General features: G+C 48.9%; 1 protein-coding gene across 1 annotated transcript in view; it reads right to left on the bottom strand.

Moving 5' to 3' along the window:
• HUNK (hormonally up-regulated Neu-associated kinase) overlaps positions 1 to 23,640 on the bottom strand; it is a 96,810-nt gene extending 73,170 nt beyond the window's left edge. Inside the window, exon 1 of the mRNA XM_078658401.1 lies at positions 22,160 to 23,640. Within this exon, the coding sequence (XP_078514527.1) occupies positions 22,160 to 22,429 (270 nt within the window). The 5' untranslated portion in view covers positions 22,430 to 23,640. The remainder of the gene's footprint in view (positions 1 to 22,159) is intronic.
• Positions 23,641 to 24,769: the final 1,129 nt, after the last annotated feature.

Genomic DNA, 24,769 nt, shown 5'->3' with positions numbered 1-24,769 from the left:
ATAGCCTGCGCAATGATGCCGCAGCACAGCAGGGACTCCGGTGGTATATACACACAGACGGTCTGTGTTTTTGAGTCTGGGCTTCGATGGACTGAAGGAAAGCAAACACAAGGCAGTGTAAAGAAGTACGTCATTTGGATGTGTGGTAAGCTACCCATCGATTGGCTCTTCAAAGTGCCTGTCACCCTAGGGCTCACAGAATGTCGTGCACCCCCTAAATAATGCAAAACCCAAACAAATAAAATGTTGGCAGACCACTTTGCATTCCGATGATGAGGAACCTAGAACAGTAAAGGGTGCGATTTCGAAAGTGCTAAGTGGCCCTACAAATGGTAGAAATGGGTAAACAGCATTTACAACGCAACTTTTACCGCGCACTACCTTTACCACGCAACTTTTACAATGCAAGTCGTTACAACGACTTGCACTGGGGGGCGCTGTAGGATAGGGAATAGTTTAATTTACTATCCAAAACCTTCCCTACTATCCACGGGGACTGGAGTTGGAATAGTATATTAAACTGTTCACTATCCAGCGCCCCCAAACGCAAGTCGTAGCGACTTGCGTTGTAAAAGTTGCGTGGTAAAGGCATGCGTTGTAAAAGCATGCGTAGTAACGACATACATCCATAGAGATGTGCTATACAAATACACACAATATAAAACCACATGTGCAACCTTGGTCCACAGTGACAATGATATGGCTTAGTTTTTAGAGCGCCGCTCACTTTGTAAATTCTATGCACTTAGAGTCACAATAAGTGAATTTATCTCATGTGGATATATTCAACCTCTGGCACAGTTCTGCCCCATGAGGGTGTGGGTGGGACGCTCCAAAAAGGGACTATTTCAAAATCGCCCTTTCTCGTTCCCAGGATCTCAAGCTAGGCACCTGCTTGTGTCCACTGTAAGGTTTACCACCTGACTACCACTCAAAACTTGTGCGCAGTCGGGCATACATTTGAGGCTTGCTTTGTGAGCTAACCTCCACTAAGATTTGCCGGGGGAACTTCTGACTGACAATATGGTTCACAAATTCTTCATTTCAATTTTGTCAATACACCCTTTCAGATTCTGAGTGGTGTGTGTGGTGAATTGATACAGTACAATGTATACAGTTCCATAGCCAAGAGCTGGTAATGAATACCTACAACACAGTTCTAGGAATAATATAGCCTTTTAGCCCACCGTAGAGGGCTATACCGGCTATTAAAGGCCCTCTCCAGCGTTAAAGGCCCCGAGCCGAAGGCGAGGGCCTTTAACAAGGGAGAGGGACTTTAATAGCGGTATAGCCCATCTACGAAGGGCTATAAGGCTATTAGAACATTCTGTCACTAGAGGACAGAATGTTCTAACAAAAAAAAACAAAGCCTTTTGGGAGCGTGAGGGGATTGGAATCTCCTCGGGCTCCCTGAAGCCTTTGTTCACAGACAGAGCTGTGAACAAAGAAACATTGGAATGTTGGAGCTCCAGGCTTATACCAGCCATTATAAGCCCGGAGCACTCCATTGTTTTCAATGGAGCTACCAACATTCCAATGTTCTAATAACAGATTGTGTTTCACAAGAGAAACTCTAATCTGGCCCTTGGTGCGTCCTGGTTGGACATATAGCTCCAATCTCCTATTAAATCAATAGCTCCATCATGTAAAAGACAGTCGTTGTATTCCACTACGTGTCTCAACTATTGGTGTAGCCTGTGCATAGTAGTGTGGCTTGTGTAATTGTAAGAGTGAAGCTTCCGCCAGATTGCATGGAAATAGCAGGCGGTTGAGGCGTCCCGTCTTCTCTTCTTGGTACAGACTGTGGCCAACTGGGAGAACAGGAGGCAGTCGGCTGAGTCAACCGCAAGACTGGGAAGGCTGCCGCTTTGAGCAGCTGATGGCGATGGGCTGCTGCTGCATCCTGGTGATTTGTGGTCCAAAGGAATTGTTATTTTATGTAGTAAAAGCCAGACAAGAAGCAAATAACCCAGACATTAAAAAAAAGTGATCACGCATCTGAACATTTATGTTGAAAATAAGTTGGACAGCACAAAAGGGGTGGAAAGCCTGAAGCAATTCGAAACACTAACAAATAATTTGGATGCATTCCATTCCTTTGTTGTTTAGTTTGTTTGGTCTACTGCACAGAGGACAAATCAGTGCAAAGTATTGTCCGGCCTCTCAATGGACCAGTCTAGCCTGACCAGCCGGGACATGTGCCCACTTCTTGAGCATGCAGGCAACCACAGGCGTGTTTCGGCCTTACTGGGCCTACTGTCTTTGGTGCAGCGTCAGGTCATGATTGAATATGTTGTTCAAATGAACAGATCAAACATGAATTCTTCATCCATAGGAAAGTCAAATTTCTGTCCTATCAGAAGCACCAGTTAAAGAAGCAGAAAAGATCGAAGAGCAACTAGTCTTAGCCAAGATTTTAGGATGCCAGCATTTCAACGGATGATTTTACCAGCACCCAAGATACAACGTACAAATGCCAGGTTTGAGATGGTAAATTATCAATATCTTGAATAACTACTCAAAAGGTCACTCTACTATATACAAGTTCTGGGCAGAGCATGGTGGAGCTGCTAGTGATTTAAGGAATGTGCATATAGCACATTCGGTCCAGAGGGATTATAAATCACAGGATGGGTCAACTCAACACACCACTTCTCCTGCAGCATTTCTCCAGGGCAGTCTGAGTGATTGTTGGGGGACGGGAGGTGTGTGTCCCTTTGCGTACTAGGTTGTCCCCACCATGACCTCCAGTCACAGCCTCGGTGCAGCAGCTGTCCTGCAGCTCAACCTTCTTGTGAATGGTCCTGAAAAAGAAGGTGACGTCATGCATGGGTGCATCTGTTTTTAAATCAAAGAGATGCTCGCTCTTGATCACACCATGACTCACTACAGTGAAGATGTTGGGCGTCTTGATCAACCTGTGATTTGGAAAGCAAAACATGACACTGAGTACTGCTCAGTGTAAACTAAAATGCAATGTTTTATCCACGACTTAGATGTTTAAAGAGATGTAACTGATTGATTGACAGGGCTGCCTTTAAAACTGCTGAATGGGAATCTTCAAAGCAGATTACCTCAAGCGGATCAGCGCCTACTACAGGCGCGCCCAATAAGATCTGTAGGCAGCCACTGCCACAGGTAAACAACAGGACTTTTTTTTCACAGATACCAGATCAAATAGAGGACACATGTCCTCGTGCACACAGTTACCTACACACCCTCAGAAGAGGCTTTGTTTTAGCAGAGGTTATTCCACAGCCTCAAGGTGCTAGGGAGGGAGTAAGTACATGCTAAAACGGAGACAGGTGAGAGGCGCAGACAGCTCGGTGCAGCACGTGCACACAGCCTTGGGTTCCAAGCCAACAATGATGCATGTCAGCTCAAATGGACACAGGTGGGAAGCACAGGTGAAGCACGCAGACAGCCCGGTGCAGCGCATGCACACAGCCTGGCATTTCAAGCCATCAAAGCTGCACAGTAGGTAAAATGGAGGCAGGTGAAGCACGCAGGCAGCCCGGTGCAGCACGTGTACTTTACCTTGTGTTATCAAGTTGTCGGTGCAGCACGGCACGTGAAATGGAATGAGGTAAGAAGTGCAGACAGTTCAGTGCAGCTTATGCAGGCATCCTTTCCTTTCAAGCCATCAAAGCTGCACTGCAAGTGAAATGGAGACAAGGGAGGCCTGCAGAGGGCCTGGTGCTCGCGTGGTGGTTGCCTTGTGTTTCAGGCTGTCAATGCTGCACGTCTTGTTAGCCCACGCTGCTCCATCTATTCAGAAAGTGGATTACTAGCTGCTCCCACATGCATTAAAAGCAATATGAACAACCACGACTCCCACACCTGCCTACTCTGCTACTTACTCCACGTGGGCTCAACATTGAGAGTGCATTGTCCAATTCTTGGAAGCCCCTAAGACTGGGGTCTTTTTTAAATCCACCAGGGGCACTTTCGAAGAAATGTTTACAGCATCCATACAATCTGCCCCACAGGGTGAAGCAGCAGGGTGATGACTATAAATACCAAGATTGTAAGAACTGGAACAATCAGACCTTTAACAAACACTTAATGTTTCGGCACAGCACGTAGCGAGGGCTTCATCAGGGAAAGGCCAGCAGGACATTTACTCAAAGTCTTATGGATTTCACAAGGTACTCACATGGCTGCCCACTTTGCATGTGAAACGTAAATATAGCCTGCTTACTGAGGCAAGCTATTCAGAATGAAATAGAGTTACATGGCAACAGGTATTTTAAAAATTCAGCCATGCATGAAGTCCTGAGAAAACTGCGCTAATTCCGATATTAATCTGTTAGGAGTGTTGCTGCACACTGCTCACACCCCCGGAGGCGCCCACCTCTCCCACACGGATGCCAGGCCTGGCTCGGTGCTGCAGCAGTGCCCTGTGCCCATGGCAGCAGCGTGAAGCTTCCTTCAAACCGAGTCTGAAAAGCTGCTCTTCAGCCGTGCAGTGGGTGTTGTCATGGCAGCCGGGCTAAGCTCGACAGCCCCTGCACCCTGCGAATGGCTGAGAACCGCTTCAACAATACAGCAAACAACCCTTGAGCCAGAGAAACAAACTGCATCTGCCCGCAGACCAGGCCTCGGCCGGAACCTGCACCCAAACTAATGTGCACCCCTGGCCCATGCCACAAGGTGGAATAGAAACAATGTGTACCTCACACTCATGCCACCAGATGGAACCGAAACAATGTGTACCTCACACCCATGCCAAGAGCTGGAACCGAAACAATGTGTACCTCACACTCATGCCACGAGCTGGAACCGAAACAATGTGTACCTCACACTCATGCCAAGAGCTGGAACCGAAACCATGTGTACCTCACACTCATGCCACGAGCTGGAACCGAACAAATGTGTACCTCACACTCATGTCAAGAGCTGGAACTGAAACAATGTGTACCTCACACTCATGCCACGAGCTGGAGCCGAAAAAATGTGTACCTCACACCCATGCCACGAGCTGGAACCGAAACAATGTGTACCTCACACTCATGCCAAGAGCTGGAACCGAAACAATGTGTACCTCACACTCATGCCAAGAGCTGGAACCGAAACAATGTGTACCTCACACTCATGCCACGAGCTGGAGCCGAAAAAATGTGTACCTCACACTCATGCCAAGAGCTGGAACTGAAACAATGTGTACCTCACACTCATGCCACAAGCTGGAATAGAACCAGGGTGTACCTCACACTCATGCCACGAGCTGGAACCGAAACAATGTGTACCTCACACTCATGCCAAGAGCTGGAATAGAACCAGGGTGTACCTCACACCAATGCCACGAGTTGGAATAGAATCAGGGTGTACCTCACACTCATGCCACAAGCTGGAACCGAAACAATGTGTACCTCACACTCATGCCAAGAGCTGGAATCGAAACAATGTGTACCTCACACTCATGCCACGAGCTGGAGCCGAAAAAATGTGTACCTCACACTCATGCCAAGAGCTGTAACTGAAACAATGTGTACCTCACACTCATGCCACAAGCTGGAATAGAACCAGGGTGTACCTCACACTAATGCCACAAGCTGGAACAGAAATAATGTGTACCTCACACCCATGCCACGAGCTGGAACCAAAACAATGTGTACCTCACACCCATGGCACGAGCTGAAACCGAAACAATGTGTACCTCACACTCATGCCAAGAGCTGGAACCAAAACAATGTGTACCTCACACCCATGCCAAGAGCTGGAACCGAAACAATGTGTACCTCACACCCATGCCACGAGCTGGAACCGAAACAATGTGTACCTCACACTCATGCCAAGAGCTGGAACCGAAACAATGTGTACCTCACACTCATGCCACGAGCTGGAGCCGAAAAAATGTGTACCTCACACTCATGCCACAAGCTGGAATAGAACCAGAGTGTACCTCACACCAATGCCACGAGCTGGAATAGAACCAGGGTGTACCTCACAGTCATGCCACAAGCTGGAACCGAAACAATGTGCACCTCACACCCATGCCACGAGCTGGAACCGAAACAATGTGTACCTCACACTCATGCCACAAGCTGGAATAGAACCAGGGTGTACCTCACACTCATGCCACAAGCTGGAACCGAAACAATGTGTACCTCACACCCATGCCACGAGCTGGAACCGAAACAATGTGTACCTCACACTCATGCCAAGAGCTGGAACCGAAACAATGTGTACCTCACACTCATGCCACGAGCTGGAGCCGAAAAATGTGTACCTCACACTCATGCCAAGGGCTGAAACTGAAACAATGTGTACCTCACACTCATGCCACAAGCTCGAATAGAACCAGGGTGTACCTCACACCAATGCCATGAGCTGGAATAGAACCAGGGTGTACCTCACAGTCATGCCACAAGCTGGAACCGAAACAATGTGCACCTCACACCCATGCCACGAGCTTGAACCGAAACAATGTGTACCTCACACTCATGCCAAGAGCTGGAACCGAAACAATGTGTACCTCACACCAATGCCACGAGCTGGAACCGAAACAATGTGTACCTCACACTCATGCCACAAGCTGGAATAGAACCAGGGTGTACCTCACACTCATGCCACAGGCTGGAACTAAAACAATGTGTACCTCACCCTCATGCCACAAGCTGGAATAGAACCAGGGTGTACCTCACACCCATGCCACGAGCTGGAATAGAACCAGGGTGTACCTCACACTCATGCCACGAGCTGGAACCGAAACAATGTGTACCTCACACATGCCACAAGCTGGAACCGAAACAATGTGTACCTCACACTCATGCCACAAGCTGGAGCCGAAAAAGGTGTACCTCACACTCATGCCAAGAGCTGAAACTGAAACAATGTGTACCTCACACTCATGCCACAAGCTGGAATAGAACCAGGGTGTACCTCACACCAATGCCATGAGCTGGAATTGAACCAGGGTGTACCTCACACTCATGCCACGAGCTGGAACCGAAACAATGTGCACCTCACACCCATGCCACGAGCTGGAACCGAAACAATGTGTACCTCACACTCATGCCAAGAGCTGGAACCGAAACAATGTGTACCTCACACCAATGCCACGAGCTGGAACCGAAACAATGTGTACCTCACACTCATGCCACGAGCTGGAACCGAACAAATGTGTACCTCACACTCATGTCAAGAGCTGGAACTGAAACAATGTGTACCTCACACTCATGCCACAAGCTGGAATAGAACCAGGGTGTACCTCACACTCATGCCACAGGCTGGAACTAAAACAATGTGTACCTCACCCTCATGCCACAAGCTGGAATAGAACCAGGGTGTACCTCACACCCATGCCACGAGCTGGAATAGAACCAGGGTGTACCTCACACTCATGCCACGAGCTGGAACCGAAACAATGTGTACCTCACACATGCCACAAGCTGGAACTGAAACAATGTGTACCTCATACTCATGCCACAAGCTGGAATAGAACCAGGGTGAACCTCACACTCATGCCACAAGCTGGAACCACAAGCTGGAATAGAACCAGTGTGCACCTCTAACCCACGCCACAAGCTGAACCAATAAAATGTGGGCCCTTAAAACTGGAACAATGTGAAACTGAAACCACGTGCACCACCTAACCCACGTTAAAAGCTGAATCTAACAATGTGCAACCCAAGCCAGTGTTAGGAGCTGAAAGTGATAAAATACGCACTCCTAACCCATGTTAGAAGCTGAAACCAAAACAAAGTGCACCCCAAATCATTGTCAGAAAAGGAACAACCAATAAAGCACACCACAAACCAGTGACAGAAACTGAAGGACTATGCACACCCATGACCCCACCTGTGAATGGCTCTTGCACAAGCTGAACCCAAAACACAGTTATTCTCAAATCCCTGTCAGATACTGAACCCAAAACGAATCACACACCTATCAGTGCATCAAACTCCGAGCACAGCCTGAACCCACATCTCTGAATGTCATACTTTCAGAGATATCACATTACATACATTTATTTACATGCAATGGAGGCAAAGTGAACTAACGTAGATGGTCTGCGGGTATCTTGAACCATGCTACAATCCAAAAAGGGACTAGGGGGTCCAGTAGGAATGTTGTGGCTTCCAAATATATAATATAATAAAGAAGGAGAGACAATCTCCTATCTGTCTCTGATTCTCCCTAGAAATGGACTGGGCAGTACCTTTGTTTTTTAAAAGGACTTTCACCACCATATACACTGGCGGCATGCTTCGGCATACAGTCCTCATCCAGATACCGTCTGTATCTGGACGTGCTCAACCTTGAGAAACAAGGGAGCGCTTTTAGTAAGGGATGAGATTTTAAGATTAAAAATGTCTGGTGCGTACGTCATTCGATTTCTTTTATTCAAAAGTCCCCTAGCATGATTAAAAAAAATATGATGCATATGAAGATTAGAAGTTCCAGCATCACAAGGGGGTCTACATGTTTCAGCCACTTTTTTGCCCATACAGGTTGTGTCTTACTTCAGGACCAAATAAGATCCCTCTAACGCGCTACTTTCATAGATATCTATTTATTTGTGCACACTCACACACCTGCAATTCATAAAAATCGGTCTAAAAAATGTGTCTTCTGTACGTCTGGTCTATTTGCCCTATAAGGCAAAAGTGACGGGCGTACCTTATCATAAATATAATTCTAAGGTCTGTGACATCTTTTGCACCTATTAAAAGTCTTCAGCTCCTTGTTTTTCAGGTCGAGCCTAGGCAGCGCATGCGCTGCTCTGCAGGGCATACTATATTCAGGTAGGGACCTGAAGCTCCGCCCACATTTTTCATTGGCTTGTGTTATTGTCCACTGTAAACGGTGGCTGTTCATTGGTCAATAGGCTTAGTAGTCCCCCCTAGTACCACCATGTTTCATTTTATAACCTCTCATCAGGGGCGGCCTTAGGCATGTGCAAGCTGTGCACCTGCACAGGGCCACCAAACCCCAGGGGCCGCCACGCCAATATATATCCTTAATATAATAATCCTCTGAGGATAGATATATATTTGCGTGGCGGCCCCTGGCAGGGATTTGGCGGCCTCTGGGTCTGTTCCACTTCCAAACCTCTGACCCCCCTCCTCTTCACTGGCCTCCGCGCTCCGCCCCGCCCGGACCCCCTCTTCCGGGGCCCCCTACCTATGCTCCCTGCCCTAGGGCCACCATGAGCCTAGAGCCGCCCCTGCTCTCTGGCGACACCCCGTTTCGTGTTTTGTTGCTTTGTAGGCTTTAATTACAGCCTTTGAACACTATTTTCTCAAATAACTTTGTCCTACCTGCTTTGGACACGCTCTCTCCTAATGCTTTTATTTTTATAGCACAAACGCATTTGCAATGCAAAAGGTCTTGCGTTTGCAATAGTTTAAGCTATTCGCATTGTTAAAAGACAATACCTTTTATTTATCTGTCTTAAAAACACCACATTTATAAAAAGGCATTGTCATTTACAATGCAAATAGCTCAAACTCTCATAAATGCGAGACCTATTGCATTGCAAATGCTTGTAATATCCTGGAAATAAGCCCTGGATTGGACCTTCCTGGCCCTGAACCACAGCATTTATGTAGCGCCCACCCGCCTGTAAAGCTATCTTGGCGCTTGGACTCCATTTGGGCACCACTAAGCTAGGATTCCCCCTGTTCCCCAAGTAATGATCACAGATCTATTGAACCTACAAAGGAACATTAACAGCCTTTCTTTGTCGAGCGTGAGAGAGAATGAAAACAGCGAGGCGGGAACAGAAAGAGGCGGGGGTGGGGGAGAGGGAAGGCAAACATTACATTTCTATCGGTAAGAGCAGCGCCGCTCGCTGTGTCTTTCCCATCATGACAGCTGAGGAGGCAGCAGCTCGTTACCGTCCCCGGGTGAACGGAAAAGAGAATGAACCGCTCACCCCCTACCATCCTCTGAGGCTATTTCGGTTTCTGCGCCTTCTTTGCGATTAAGGACTTTTTTTTTTTGCTTTTACACAAATCTGAGCGCGGGAGCGTGTCGGCGCCTGACAGGCTCTAAAAACAGCCGCTCTTCACAGAAGGGCACGGCTATGAATAGCCTCACCTCGCCATTCAGGCGCTAATTTTAGAAGCTCTTTCCCGTGTACCTGCCTGATGAAGCAAAGCACTCGCCTCGGCCGCTACTCCCACCGCCAGCCCCGGACGCGCGCATTTTTACCTGCGTCACCATTTCAAGCAGATGCGCCCTCCAAATGAAGTGTCTCGAACCTTCTCTCTGTGGCCCATAACTCCACACTCGCCGTCTCCTCCAAAGCCACCCATTTTTCATCAACCCTCCTTTCTTATTTTCTCAATGTAATTAATTTCTGCCAAGACAAAGCTGTTTCCCCCTGGAACTCGCCTCAGCTTAGGTTGAGTCTGCCCTGTTAGTGTTTTATTTATTTTTATTTTTTTAGGTCTGGCATGTTTGTGCAGCTGTCTGCGAGACCTACTGTTTAAAATATACATATTTTAATGCTTTGGCTCAACCCACAGGAGTAAGACTCTACCACCTCACGCTATTGATAGTCACTGTATCATTCCGCCTCGTGTGTTTGCATTGCAATAGCATGATGTGAACTATTTTACGTCTCAGAAGTACAGTGATCCATATTACAATCTTTATCACACAGTTCCATATGAATAGAAGGCGATCTGGTTTTGTTGTGTCACTGTTGCAGGTCTTCAAAGATATTTCAGTCAGGACTCAAAAAGAGAGCCATATTTTGGCTTTTCCAATGCTTGTTGCATTAGTGGCCGGGAAAGGGGGATGATCATGCACACCACGAAGATGGAGCAGCCTGCAGAGTTTTGAGAATATTAATTTAAAAATTGGCACACGAAGTGATGGACTCAAATCCATTCACTATGTTGTTATGAGTTCTGCAACAAATGTGGTCAGCTATTTTTTTTCATCACAATCCTCGAATCCATGCACTTTTTTGGTGTGATGTGATGTGGGTGGAGTGTGGCTCCACACCTCACCGGTCAGAATCTCAGTTCATGTGGCGCAGAGGAAATGCACAGTGATCACGTATGTTTTGTTTCTTAAGTGCAAAATATAGGACTGACAACATACATGTTCACAATGCTATGTTATCTCTGTAACAAAGAGCGATGCACTATTTCCCAAAACAAAAAGTCATTTGTGATAATCAGAGATTTGTATTTTCTCGGTGGGGGGTGTGGCTCCTTTCAGGCTCCACAACCACCTCACCCCTGCTCTGAAGGTCCTGTCTGGCTGCCCACAGTAGAGAAAACTCATTTGCAAACCCTGCTCATTGCTCACAAGGTCTCACACAGGAGGGTCCCATCCATATATCTGCTGGCCTAAAACCACCCTCTACCCAATGTCGTCTGCCTGGCATCTGAGGTCCTCCTCACCCTACCTGCCATCCAGCCCACAGACGCAGGGGACGTAGAGGGGCTCGGGGAGGTACACTCACATCTAAGGATCCTCCCTCCCTTCTCGTCCATCTAATACCCCAAAACAGTGTCATCTGAGTCCAGAAAGGCCTTACACCTACCTTCCCTGCCTACCTGTGCCCCGACGCCATAAGACTGAGGCAAGGACTCGCGTCAGCCCTAGGCTGTCCAGACCAGGGGCCCAGTCATCTTGAGCTCTGTATTCACTGAACTACACCCCCCTCTTTTAAGTGCTTGAAAATGGCTGGTAAGCAGGGTAAGCGCTAGAGTAAACCCCACTGTTTGCAACATAGAATAGTATGCTTTCTCTGTAACACACACTAGTGTGCATAATGCCCCCACTGGAGGTTCTGCTTTATCTGTAACACAGAAGGTTTTGCATTATGGCCCAAGTGAAGGTTATGATTTGTCTGCAATTCAAAAGGCTATGCATTATGGGCTCACTGGATGTTAAGCTTTATCTGCAATAAAAAGTTATGCATTATCACCCTACTGGAAGTTTTGCTTTATCAGTATCACTGAAGGATGTCCCTTATGACCCACTGGAGGTTATGCTTTATCTGCAACACAGAAGGGTTTGCATTGTGACACCACTGAATGTTATGTTTTATATGCAACACAGAAGAGTCTGAATTATGATCCCACTGGAGGTTATGTTTTATGTGTAAAACAGAAGGTTATGCATTATGGCCCCACTTGAGGTTATGTATTATATGTAACACAGAAGGGTACGCATTATGGACCCACTGGAGGTTAATTGGCAACACAAAAGGGCGTGCATCACCTTCAGTGTTGATGGGTATTCTCTATATGCAGCACAAAATGATATTCATTATGTACGACACAAAACGGTGTGCACTATCTACAACACAGAAGAATGTGTGTTATCTCCACACAGATGGGTGTGCATTATCTGCAACACAGAAGGATGTGCATTAACTGCAACACAGAATAATGTGAGTTATGTCCACACAGATGGGTGTGTATTATTTGCAACAGAATTCATTGTATCTGTAACACAGAAGGGTGTGCATTATCTGCAACATAGAAGGTTGTGCATTAACTGCAACACAGAAGAATGTACGTTATCTGCAACACAGTAGGATGTGCATTAACTGCAACACAGAAGAATGTGCGTTATCTGCAACACAGAAGAATGTGCATTATCTGCAACACAGAAGAGTGAGCATTATCTGCAACACAGAAGTTTGTGCACTGTCAGCAACACAGACGGGTGTACACTATCTTCAACACTAAATAGTATGCATTATCTGCAACACATAAGAATGTGCATTATCAGCATCACGGAAGAATGTGCATCACCTGTAACACAGAAGACTGTGCACTGTCTTCAACACTAAATAGTATGCATTATCTACAACACAGAAGGATGTGCACTATCTTCAACACAGAAGAGTGTGCATTATCTGCAACACAGAAGAGTGTGCATTATCTGAAACACAGAAGTTTGTGCACTGTCTGCAACACAGATGGGTGTGCATTATCAGCAACACAGAAGAGCATGCACTATCTGTAACAGAATAATGTGCATTATCTGCAACACAAAGCAGTATGCATTATCTATAACACAGAAGGATGTGCATTATCTGCAACACAGATGGGTGTGCATTATCAGCAACACAGAAGAGTGTTCATTATCTGTAACACAGAAGAATGTGCATTATCAGCAACACAGAAGAGTGTGCATTATCTGTAACACAAAGCAGTATGCATTATCTGCAACACAGATGGATGTGCATTATCAGCAACACAGAAGAGTGTGCATTATCTGTAACACAAAGCAGTATGCATTATCTATAACACAGAAGGATGTGCATTATCTGCAACATAGAAGGGTGTGCATTATCTACAACACAGAAGGGCGTGCATTATCTGCAACACAGATGGGCGTGCATTATCAGCAACACAGAAGAGTGTTCATTATCTGTAACACAGAAGAATGTGCATTATCAGCAACACAGAAGAGTGTGCATTATCTGTAACACAAAGCAGTATGCATTATCTGCAACACAGATGGATGTGCATTATCAGCAACACAGAAGAGTGTGCATTATCTGTAACACAAAGCAGTATGCATTATCTATAACACAGAAGGATGTGCATTATGTGCAACATAGAAGGGTGTGCATTATCTACAACACAGAAGGGCGTGCATTATCTGCAACACAGAAGGGTGTGCATTTTCTGCAACATGGAAGGGCGTGCAATTATCTGCAACATGGAAGGGTGTGCATTATCTGCAACACAGATGGGCGTGCATTATCTGCAACACAGAAGTTTGTGCACTGTCTGCAACACAGATGGGCGTGCGTTATCAGCAACATGGAAGAGCGTGCATTATCTGTAACAGAAGAAAGTGCATTATCTGCAACACAAAGCAGTATGCATTATCTATAACACGGAAGGATGTGCATTATCTGCAACACAGAAGGACGTGCATTATCTGCAACACAGAAGGACGTGCATTATCTGCAACACAGAAGGGTGTGCATTATCTGCAACACAGAAGCGTGTGCATTATCTGCAACACGTAAGGATGTGCATTTTCTGCAACACAGAAGCATGTGCATTGTCTGCAGCACAGAAGAGTGTGCATTGTCTGCAACACAGAAGAATGTGCATTATCTGTAACACAGAAGGGTGTACATTGTCTGCAATGCAGAGGGTGTGCAATGCATTGTCTGCAACACAGATGGTGTGCATTATCTGCAACACAGAAGTTTTTGCACTGTCTGCAACACAGATGGGCGTGCGTTATCAGCAACATGGAAGAGCGTGCATTATCTGTAACACAGAAGAAAGTGCATTATCTGCAACACAAAGCAGTATGCATTATCTATAACACAGAAGGATGTGCATTATCTGCAACACAGAAGGGTGTGCATTATTTGCAACACAGAAGCGTGTGCATTATCTGCAACACGGAAGGATGTGCATTATCTGCAGCACAGAAGCATGTGCATTGTCTGCAGCACAGAAGGGTGTGCATTGTCTGCAGCACAGAAGGGTGTGCATTGTCTGCAACACAGAAGAATGTGCATTATCTGCAACACGGAAGCGTGTGCATTATCTGCAACACGGAAGGATGTGCATTATCTGCAACACGGAAGGATGTGCATTGTCTGCAGCACAGAAGGGTGTGCATTATCTGCAGGGTGTGCATTGTCTGCAGCACAGAAGGGTGTGCATTATCTGCAGCACAGAAGGGCGTGCATTGTCTGCAGCACAGAAGGGCGTGCAATGGTCGTGGTGGAAATCGGCGGTAGTGCACAGTAATCGTCCCTCGCTCTGCCAGCCAATGCCCTGCCGATCCGGCACTGGGGCTCTCCGGCTCGCGGCTCCACGACGGCGGCTCGCTCCCGGTGACACCACCCCCGAGCCCGGGGAGCGGGGCAGGCGCATCTCGCTCCGGTATCTCAAAGGGGGCGCTGCCCACGCATTCGACACTAGCGCCTGCGGGCACAACTTCCTTTCAGATCTATTTTTAAGTCTGACTCATGCCGCGGATTCGTTTACAAAAGGAAAGTAATTCTGAATCAAAGCTGCAGCCCGGGAGTGAGGACGTCTCGGGGCAGACTTCGTGCTCACACGAGAGACTGCATCGACCTCCTTAAACCGGGGATTTAAATGCAAGCCTCGCGTGCTGCGTCTCATCGCCGCCTCCGAGCTTTGCATCTACTGTTTGACTCGGATTTAGACTTCAGACGGGGATGGGGGGTGCGGGGCGGCAGGGGCAGAGGCAACAGTGCTGTTGAGATGGGCAGAGTGGTCGAATGCTCGCTGGTGACATCAGCTCAATGATGTAAATAGCGCGAAAGGTGCATTTCTGCACATGTGGGCCTTTAAGTGCAGTACTACCCTTTGTTTGAGGTCTGATTTGATTTTAGTAAAATCACACGTAAAATGCACCTCTAGGAGCCAGCCCTTTTCTTCCATTGGTCTGTTAATTTGTCATTCAGTTGTTTCTTCTCACTGCATCATGCCTGTGTTTTTTTGAGACCAAGAAAATATTTTCACTTTTTGCCAATTATATAATATTATATTTGTAAGGGGCGAGCAGTTTCCCAGCAACAACGGTTTAAAACAACGACAAGACATGAACAGGCCCTGACAAAGCCAAAGGTCTGCCAGCCAACGACAGACCTAGCATTGTCTAAAAAATGCAGCCAGCAGTGGAAACGAAGCAAAGCATTCACGTTGTTGGTTTTCTGCAGCTCGTTCCGATTCCCCAGCAGAGGTACACAACATCAGCTCCCAAAGCGCTCTAACAAGTTGTCTGACTCGTGAATGAAGCCAGCCCTTCGTGGCTTTCAAGTCATTCGCACTAGGCCTTGTGGGACTTGTGGTTTTGCTTTTAACATTGTTATGTGATGGGCGCCACTTCTATAGCGCAGAGACTCACGCTAGTAAGTGAATCTTGGCGCTATGTTACTCGGGGTCAGGTTGTGTCACAAAGCTTTCTGAAAGGTAAGCAAAGCCCCTGGAAATATTAACAGTGGTCAGTGGAGTGTCAAATTAATAGAGTATGTTGACTGAATAACCGGGGGGGGGGGGGGGCGACAATGCAACAGTTATGTCTGATGGCTGCAATCAACAACTGAGGGTGACCAGTTATCTTTGGTAAAGTGTTGCTGCACTGATCACCTCACCCCATGCCCAGCAATTTTTTCACTTTTTATCCGTTGGAGATAGAAATAGGTTATGTATGCAGAAGATGATACATTATGCGGTGAGTGTGGCAAACTCATAAATATATGGAATAATACTGGGGCAGCACGTTTTTCATTGGCCCTTGGTGTCGTGTAAGTCAGTCTCTACTGAAAGTGATTACATACGCATGCGCACACTGCACGATTCACAAAAAAAGATCCTGTTGAATATGTAAATAATGTACATAACCCTAGGCATATTTAAACGTATTCCGCCCATCTCATTTGGAGTGTCAATGCTGCTTAAGAAAGCCCACTGCACAATCAGTGCACGTCCACAATATAGTAACTACTTAGTAGTTGCAAATTGAGGGAAACGTTATTACATCTATCTGAGCTCCCAGTGTACACCCTATGCAACTTGTGCACCAATAAAAGTAGAATATTCCCACCCCTTGTCAGTCAATTACGTATTGCTAGGAGACTGTGGGGGGCTTTGCAGCCACAGTAGAAGATATTGCTGTGCGCGTGGATAGCCAGACAGGAAGTGGTGGAATGAAAACTACATGTCAACAGACAGGCAGAGCCCCAAGAGACAGGGCTCGGGACAGAGTTGGAGATGGCGAAGGGTGCACGTGAGACAGGCAGTGGTCGCGGGGCCTGGAGCGCGCGCCTGGGCTGCTCTGCTGTTGCATCCTGTTTCCATGGCGATGCTAAGGCAGGGATCTGCACTATGCAGATGACAGTAAGGCAGGCAGTGGGGGAGGCGCGCGGAGGAGGAGAAGGCAGGTCACCCGGAGTATAATAGAGGATCAAGCGATTGCTAAGTAGGTAGTTCAAGTGTAAAGTATTGTTTCACAGGTGCTTGGAAGGAAGAAGGCGGGGGTGTCGTCTTTTGTATGTAAATGAGGGAGACAGAGGAGGGCCCTGGGAAAACTATTACCTGTGGAAAGGGAGGAGAGAGGCAGGTCCTGTGAGGAGCTATGGCCTCATTGTCACGGCCACTGGAATTATACAATTCTTTGGATTTGCCACATAATCCATCATCTGCTGCATAGATTTTAACAAAAACATTGTTTCTAGCTCAAACTGATCAAAAGTTACTAAAAACGTGGCAACCTCTGTTCACCAGCGGTAGAATGCCCTTTGTATAGGTTAACTGATCATATTTCATTTGCTTATTTCTGCTTTTGGTTTTAAAAGTGTTACTAATGAGGTGAAATATGTGCCCAGTCAGTATTAGCACGTGTAAACATTACAAAATAATTAAGTAATACTATTGAAAATGTGCCGCATAATTTGACTCTCTTGCTACACAATTTAGTCAACCCTGCGGCATAATTTGGTGCTCCCCTGCCTCATATTTCCAGTGGGCCTGCCTATAAACAGTGAACATGAGGGACAGTGTCGGGCCCTGTGAAGAGATGTGGTTCAGCCTGTGAACATGAGGGGCAAAGGCAGGTACTTTGAGAATCTGTGGCCTGTTGTCATTGTACTCAAGGGACAGAGTCAGGCCTTCCAATGAAATAAAGGCCCCGATCAGTGAATGTGAGGCACAGGGGTCGACCTTTACCATGGATGAGTGACAATGGCAAGGCCTGGGAGAAGCTGTGGACTATAGTCCGTGAGCATGAGAGGCAGAGCAGGCCCTGCGAGGAGCTGAGGCATATAGCGAGTGAATATCGGCGGCAGAAGCAGCTCCTGGGAGGAGCTACGGTCCCATCGGTGATTGTGAACCACATCCGGGAAGGAAATGTGTCTGTAATTGGAAATGGGGGAGAGGCGCGGGCCCGGGGGAGCTTTGTTCTATAATGAGTGGGTGGAGTGGACAGAGGCTGGCCCTGGGCGGTGAGCCTGCCGTAAATTATGCGAATGGGAAAGTGAAAGGCGTGGCACCTTGTCCTACAAATACCTATGCAGCGCTCTTCTGGTATTCAAACAGGAAAAATACCCCTCAGGGGTGCAACCCTTAACTGGGGTGGATCAGAGTGGCCAAGTGCTGGCCAGCGTCCTTCTTTGCAGGTGGAAATGCAGGTGATTTGCCTTCCTGGGAGCGGTCGAGAGATTTCCAAATACTTTGCGCCCACACAACCCCTTCACATCTCCAACTATCTTTCATGACACAGTAACCCATAAATACAAGTGTCCACCTCACGTTTGAAATAAAACGCGCCCCTCCCTGCGCAGATGTGCTTGCTGCTCAGCAAATAAAGTAATGCTCAGATGGAGCAATGATGTACCACCCTGCCACAGGGGGCGCGGCAGGAGACGGCACGATTCCAGCCTTACTGTGCACATCTTCCTAGCGCACTGAGGCGAAACTTCACACAGAGCCTTTTCGTTCTGCAAACTATACTAGTTGCAGAGGAGACCTGTGCACGCCCCCACCCGGAGCATTTGTCCCTGCATTCTGCAAAGCAGAGGGGGGCTGAAGGCCAAGCACCTCGGTTTACCAATCTAGTCAGAGTCCACTCTCTTGGGACCAAGAAGAGAAATCCTCTCCTCTATATCTGATACCGAGCACAGGGTTTCAGATGGCCACAGAGACAGGGCCATCAGTGATCACCCATCCTGCACAACAAAGTACCAACTGTGTGAGCTGCATTCCTGCACCATGGTGAGGGCGGGTGCTGCATGCAGCTGTCCGTTTGAATAAAGTGGGCCTCCTCGACGTGTTCAGTCGTTAACACGTTGTCACTGGTAGGACACAACCACGTTCTGTGCAGCCAAGTGCACACAGCACAGATTAACGTGATGTCTATTTTTGCGCTAGGGCGCCCTTTAATGGACAACAGTTTGCTTAATAAATTTCTTAATATAACATTTTGGGTCCTGGTGTTCTCAGAACTGTACCCAGCCCTTGACACCGTCCACGAAGAGCCTACACGGAGAGGCCTCCACGTGTTGCCATCTGGGAGCATGCCTGGCATGGGAGTGCCCAGCCCTACATACTAATCGCAGACGTCCTCACTGTCTTGGGGTGCCACTGATGTATAGGGTTCTGCACTTTGTCTCGTACTACTTTAAATCTTCTTTACTCCCCCTGATTAAGCTTGGTGTTCTTCAGGGGTTGTTTCTGTGACTGCGACTCTGAGTCATCCCTAACTCAAACTCTCGGCAAGATCCCTTCCACCACTGCCTTCAGCTATCCATGGTTGGACGTGAGCAGGATTCTCTTAGGCAGAGATGGTTGGGATCATGTACAAAGTTCTGGCCATGGGATCGGGAAGCCTGCCCAGCACCATCAGTGGTAGCACAGGACATGCGCATCTTTCCAGGAGTAGATCTTTTCGTTGCACCCCAGGGTAGCACCTCGAGTCAAGACTCAGGGAGGCCACTCATGCATGGGACGTGAAATGGGATGCTCCCATTCCTCAGGTAGTCCAAAGAGCACTGGCTGTGGTCTACCTCAAGAATAGGTAAGGTGAAGACTCTACACCAGGGTCGCCGCCTCAATTTGGTGGTTCGCCAAGAGCGAGTAACGAATGCAGTTGCACATGCCCTCCTTCACCTGAGGCTGATAGGTCTCCTTAAGACGCTGCATCAACTTCTAGGCTGGAACCGGATCCAGAATACAATCTGGGCTTTTGACCACCAGGCCCACCATGCGTTAGACCTTCCATGTCTTGCGGATCCAACGCGGACCTAGGTTCTCAGCGGAAGCCTACGATCCTCAGCCCTTTTTCAGCAGCGCCTTCCTGCAGGAAGGAGCGCGTGGGCTGCCCACGCTTCGTTGCTCGGGTAACCATCCTCTGGAACGTATTTCCTACTAACATAACTGCTACCGGGAAATTGCTGAGAACTTTGCTCCATGTTCTGTGGTCCTTCCCTCCTCCACTTATCCTCCTCCCCTGCTGCTCTGCTCTTTGCTTGAACTTCACATGCAGGAGGCCACACCTTTGGAGAGGATGGCTTCCTAAATTATTTGAGGTATATCTCAAAAAAATGTTTTGACCTGTTCTAAAGAAGTCCTGGAATTAGAAGTATCTCTGACTTCTAGCATAATTTGATGTAAAACTGGTGCACACTTTCACACTATCTGGGTGCAAATTCCCCAAGGGAAAACCGGCTAGAATATTTATTCTGGAATCCCTTGGCCAATACTGTGAATCTCTCTCTTGTGGACGTGTCCTACAAGGCGCGTGCGCCCATTCCGTATTTTATAGCTTTTTACGGGAGGTGGAAGTAGCTATTGAATAGGAGCTGCGACACCCCGTGTAAATAGGGAAGAGACTGCTGTGGATATGAATGCCAAGCTGAGGTTTGAGGGCTACCTCTGCAGCCAAATGCAGACTAATGTCCAAGAAGAAGCAAGTCGTGCGCAGCATTCATGTGCCTAAAGCAAAGTATTGTGCCATGCGACACGTGTGGCCCTCCTACCATCAAAAGTGGCGCAACAAATGCGAGCGAGCCTCAGCCTGAGAGCTCCTGGCTGTCTCTCCATGTACCTGCCCCCCCCCGCCCCCCCCCCCCAAGTTTCGTTACGCCACGGACCCCTAATATACAGCGTGCGCTAAAGTCCTTTAACTTCACAAACAGATTCCAGCTCGGAGCACGGAAATAGTGCATCACAGGTCACTCAATGCACGGACCGCTCGCGCGCATGATGCCCAGCCAAGGGACTCTGCGTGTGCGGCGTAGTTTGTCTCTGTAGTGGGAATACTGCGCACGGACAAAGGCTGAAAGTGATATTTGCGCACGCGCTTCTGTAACATGACTGCAAGAACATTGGCTGTACTAGCGTCACCTGCATAACTACCCAAGGCGCTATACGTAAAGACAAACTACAGCATCGGAACACACCAATAAAAGCAGTACCATTAAACCAAACTATACTACTGATCACGCCAAATGGATGTGTTTGTTTGCGCTGTCTGCATGCAAGCATCGCTCAAAAACTCGGCGCTACACAGCATGCAACAATATAACATTACAATGCCGGACGGAACACAGATAAAGGACGTGTTTCTGCTCGCGCTGTGTGCATGCCAGCAATGCCCTAGTATTCAGTGCTGTACATTAAGCTACAACCTAATGTTACAGTGTACTACCGGCGACTGGTAACAGTTACCAGCTGATGCCACAGGAACTCAAGAGCTTGCAAACGGTGACCAGGTGATCTGTCACTAGGGCTCGAGTTGCTTCCTGTGAGTTCATTTAACAAACCATTGCAGTATCCTTCAGCTCGCAGAACACCTCTACTGGGTGCAGTCTGCTGAACAGGCGAGAAAAGGGCGCCTAGAAGGCAGACCATCAGCTGTGCTCACCGGGTCCAGCATTGGCGAACATGTCACCAGCCTGTGCCGCTGCTGTCAACACAGTGACACTGGCAGTGCCATGATCCACAGAGCACCCGGCACAACAGCGGGAGGGCAGTGTGAGCCCGCAGGGCTGGGAGCGACAACAGGCCCTCCCGGCATGTCCTCGAGCTGACCAGGCTCCCAGGCCTCACCTCGAAGCTGCAACGCAGAGACCCGTCAAGATGGACATAGGAGATGTCCCCATTACTACTTTTTAGCCTCTGCATTGCATTCTTCTGGGCTTATTTACAAGCTCCTTGCGCCACAAGTACGTCACTGTTCCCATTTATTTTAAAAATGGCGCAAAAGTGGCTCAATGCGCTTTTAAATAAGCCCCGTCGTATCTGCGTGTTGGCGGCCAATCACCTGCTTTATGTTAAACAACCGGGTCAATCCAAAAGTGCGCACAGTATGGGGTCGCTTTTTGCACGTGGGTCTACCTGGCATGGCCGTGAAAATAACAAGCACAAAAGGTCTAAGCAACGTTTGGATACCCTTATATTCTTCACTAAACTAATGTCTGCATAGTTTCACCCAGGCACTAACCCGAGGATCTATCCTTTTGGCAAAACTCGGGACTGAGACCAAAAAACGTGTCCTCGTCTTTTCCACACCATTTCACACTAAGTCAGGGGCTGAAAATAAAGCATTTTGGTACGATACACCCCCCCCCCCCCCAACTACATTCTTCCACCAACTCTCTGCTACTTGTCTGGACAGCATCGACAGACCCCTCATTGCCCGCCACCCCTCCCGGGTACCAACCAGCGCGCGCCCTTACCTTCTCCCCGGTGACCACGTGCAGCCCCTCGCGCACCTTGGCGAAGGAGCCCTCGCCCAGCTTGCGGCCGATGAGGTAGCTGCCCACCCGCTTGGTGTGCTGGAAGCTGCGCAGGCTGTCCCGGGACACGGTGCTGACTAAGGCCGGCAGGAAGGAGGACCCCTCCTCGGGCACCGAGAGCGAGCGCTCCCCGCTGCCGCCCCCGAAGAAGCAGTCCGGGGAGCTGCTGGTGGGGGAGTCTCCGAGCCCGTCCCCGGCGGCGGCCGGCATGGTCCCGGGGCGGAGGGGCGTGTGCGGGGCCAGGGGTGCGGGCACAGAGGGCGATGGATCGCCGAGCAGGAGAGAGACAGTGTCCAAGCGCAGTCCGGCACTCGCGCTAACAAGTGCGTAAATGTGACTCTAAACAGCAACGCAGCCTTTACTCCTCCAAAACAGTGCGTCCAAAATGTGTGCACCCACAGCAGCGCCAATCACGGAAAAGATCCCAGGAGACAGTCTAGGCGCTAGCAAGCTCCAGCGCTTTCAATAGTGTCCAGCACAACTCTGCGCGGTGGCGCTTCAAATGGCACAGAAACGGGACAGCAAACGTTGCGACACCGAAGGTCTCTGAAAACAGCTCTCCGGAGGTGTCTGGGCTGCGCAGAGGTGATCTCCCGCTGAAGACGACGGCCAGTGTGCGTGTGTGCAGGGCAGCGACCGGGGCACCACGGGGAGACTGCGCCACACGTGTGCGCAACGAGCCGAGCCTGGGAGCTGTGCGCGCAGAGCGATGTGCCAGGCGCCCCTCCAGAGATCGGAGTATGCTTTGAGCGCGTTGGCAAGGAGGGGCGGCAGAGGCGGGCGCAGGCGTGCAGCAGCAGACTGGCAGGAGGTGGTACACACGGCGCGCACACACTGCAGCCTCTCAGTGGTGCCACAGTGCGCACCGGCGTGGAGGTGAAGGTTGCAGGGACTGAGGGCAGCTCTGCAGGTTCTAGCCTGGGAGCGAGGGTCGGTCTGCAGGGTCCGGGCTAGGAGAGGGTAGAGCCTTGCAAGGTCCAGGCTGGGTGGCACGAGAGCTCCCTGTGGTCCCGGCTGGCAGGGACGAGGCTCTGTCTGCAGGATCCAGGCGGCGATAGATATGAGCTCCGCGTTAGGGGTCGAGGCTGCCAGGGAGGCAGCATTTGCTCAGTTGGCAGCAGTCCCACAGCTTCCTCTGGGTGAAGTGGGCTGGTGCGGGGCTCCTTCCTAGAAAACCTTAATACCGGTCTGTGTGACAGCGGGGCTGGCTCTGCTGCTCAGTGTAGGAGGCGCACGTGCCCCCCGGGCTGCCTCTCAGCCTGTCCTGGCTCTCTGCCCCCGGTGCAGGGGCCGTGCCAGGGGAAGCGGTGAGCGCAGCTTGCAGAGAGGGTGCAGAAGGCTGGGTGCCTCCTCGGCGCACACGGACAGGCGCCTTTTGCCCGAGGTTTGAAGCTGCAGTAACCTAATCCGCTCACCGTCGGCGGCGGGAACAGATGTGCTCTGAGCTCAGCCTCTCCAACAGCCCCAGATCCCAGATCCCAGTTCCCTGCTGCAGTCCCCGCCCCCCCCCCGCCCCCCCCCCTCCCCTAGCACCGGGAGCCTGGGAACAACAGGCTGCGCAGACACCTGAAGCGCCCGCCTGCCTCGCTGCCCACTGGGCCCCTCCACACGCTCCGCTCCTGCCTCGGGGTAACGCGCCCTCCACCCACAGACCTTTATTTTTGTCTGACCTACCTGTGTGTGGAGGGCGGGGGTCTAATTCAGACCTATTTAGCATACAAAAGACTTCACATTGTGGCCTCGCTTTCTAGTTAATAACACCGAGGGGGCGTGGTGCTCAGGCCAGGGTGTCCATTTATTATTTTATTTATTTATTTTTATTTTTATTTATGCGATTTTATATAGCGCGAACTTTACCCGAAGGTGTCAGAGCGCTTTACATAAGAACCAGTTGAGAAACATAAGGATTTAGGATTACATGCGTTACATAAAGGATACAAACAGAAAAAAATTGCAAATGTACAAGATGTAAAGTCACACAAGGAAGAGATACAAATGGATATACTCTAAGAGGCACATAGGAATGGTAGATAGTACAAAGGTCTACTGCATATACTAGTGATTAGAGTTATCTCTATATACATAGGGAAGGGCTACGAATGGATATACTCTAAGAGTCACATAGGAATGGTAGAGAGTACAAAGGTCTACTGCATATACTAGTGATTAGAGTTATCTCTATATACACAGGGAAGGGATACAAATGGATATACTCTAAGAGTCACATAGGAATGGTAGAGAGTACAAAGGTCTACTGCATATACTAGTGATTAGAGTTATCTCTATATACAGAAAAGCACAGTTCCATGAAGTGGGGTCGGAGGGGGGGATGCAGTCACAGCACCGGGGGGGGGGGGGCACAGAGAAAGGCAGGAAAGTGAGACAAACGAGAGAGGGAAGCAGATAGTAATGAGTGAGACAGTGAGGAGTGTGTCAGAGGCAACAGGAGAGACAATAGAAAGGTCGCAAGGACAGAGGGGGTCGGTTCTCACCTGGATGGCGAGGGCGCCGCCCTTCCAGCACGTGCGCTTGCACGAGGAACGTCTGGGT

Source organism: Lissotriton helveticus, chromosome 8 (assembly GCF_964261635.1).
Source record: "Lissotriton helveticus chromosome 8, aLisHel1.1, whole genome shotgun sequence".
Taxonomy (NCBI): Eukaryota; Metazoa; Chordata; class Amphibia; order Caudata; family Salamandridae; genus Lissotriton; species Lissotriton helveticus.
The sequence above is the reverse complement of the archived record's forward strand: the minus strand, read 5'-3'. Positions and strand labels throughout refer to the sequence as shown.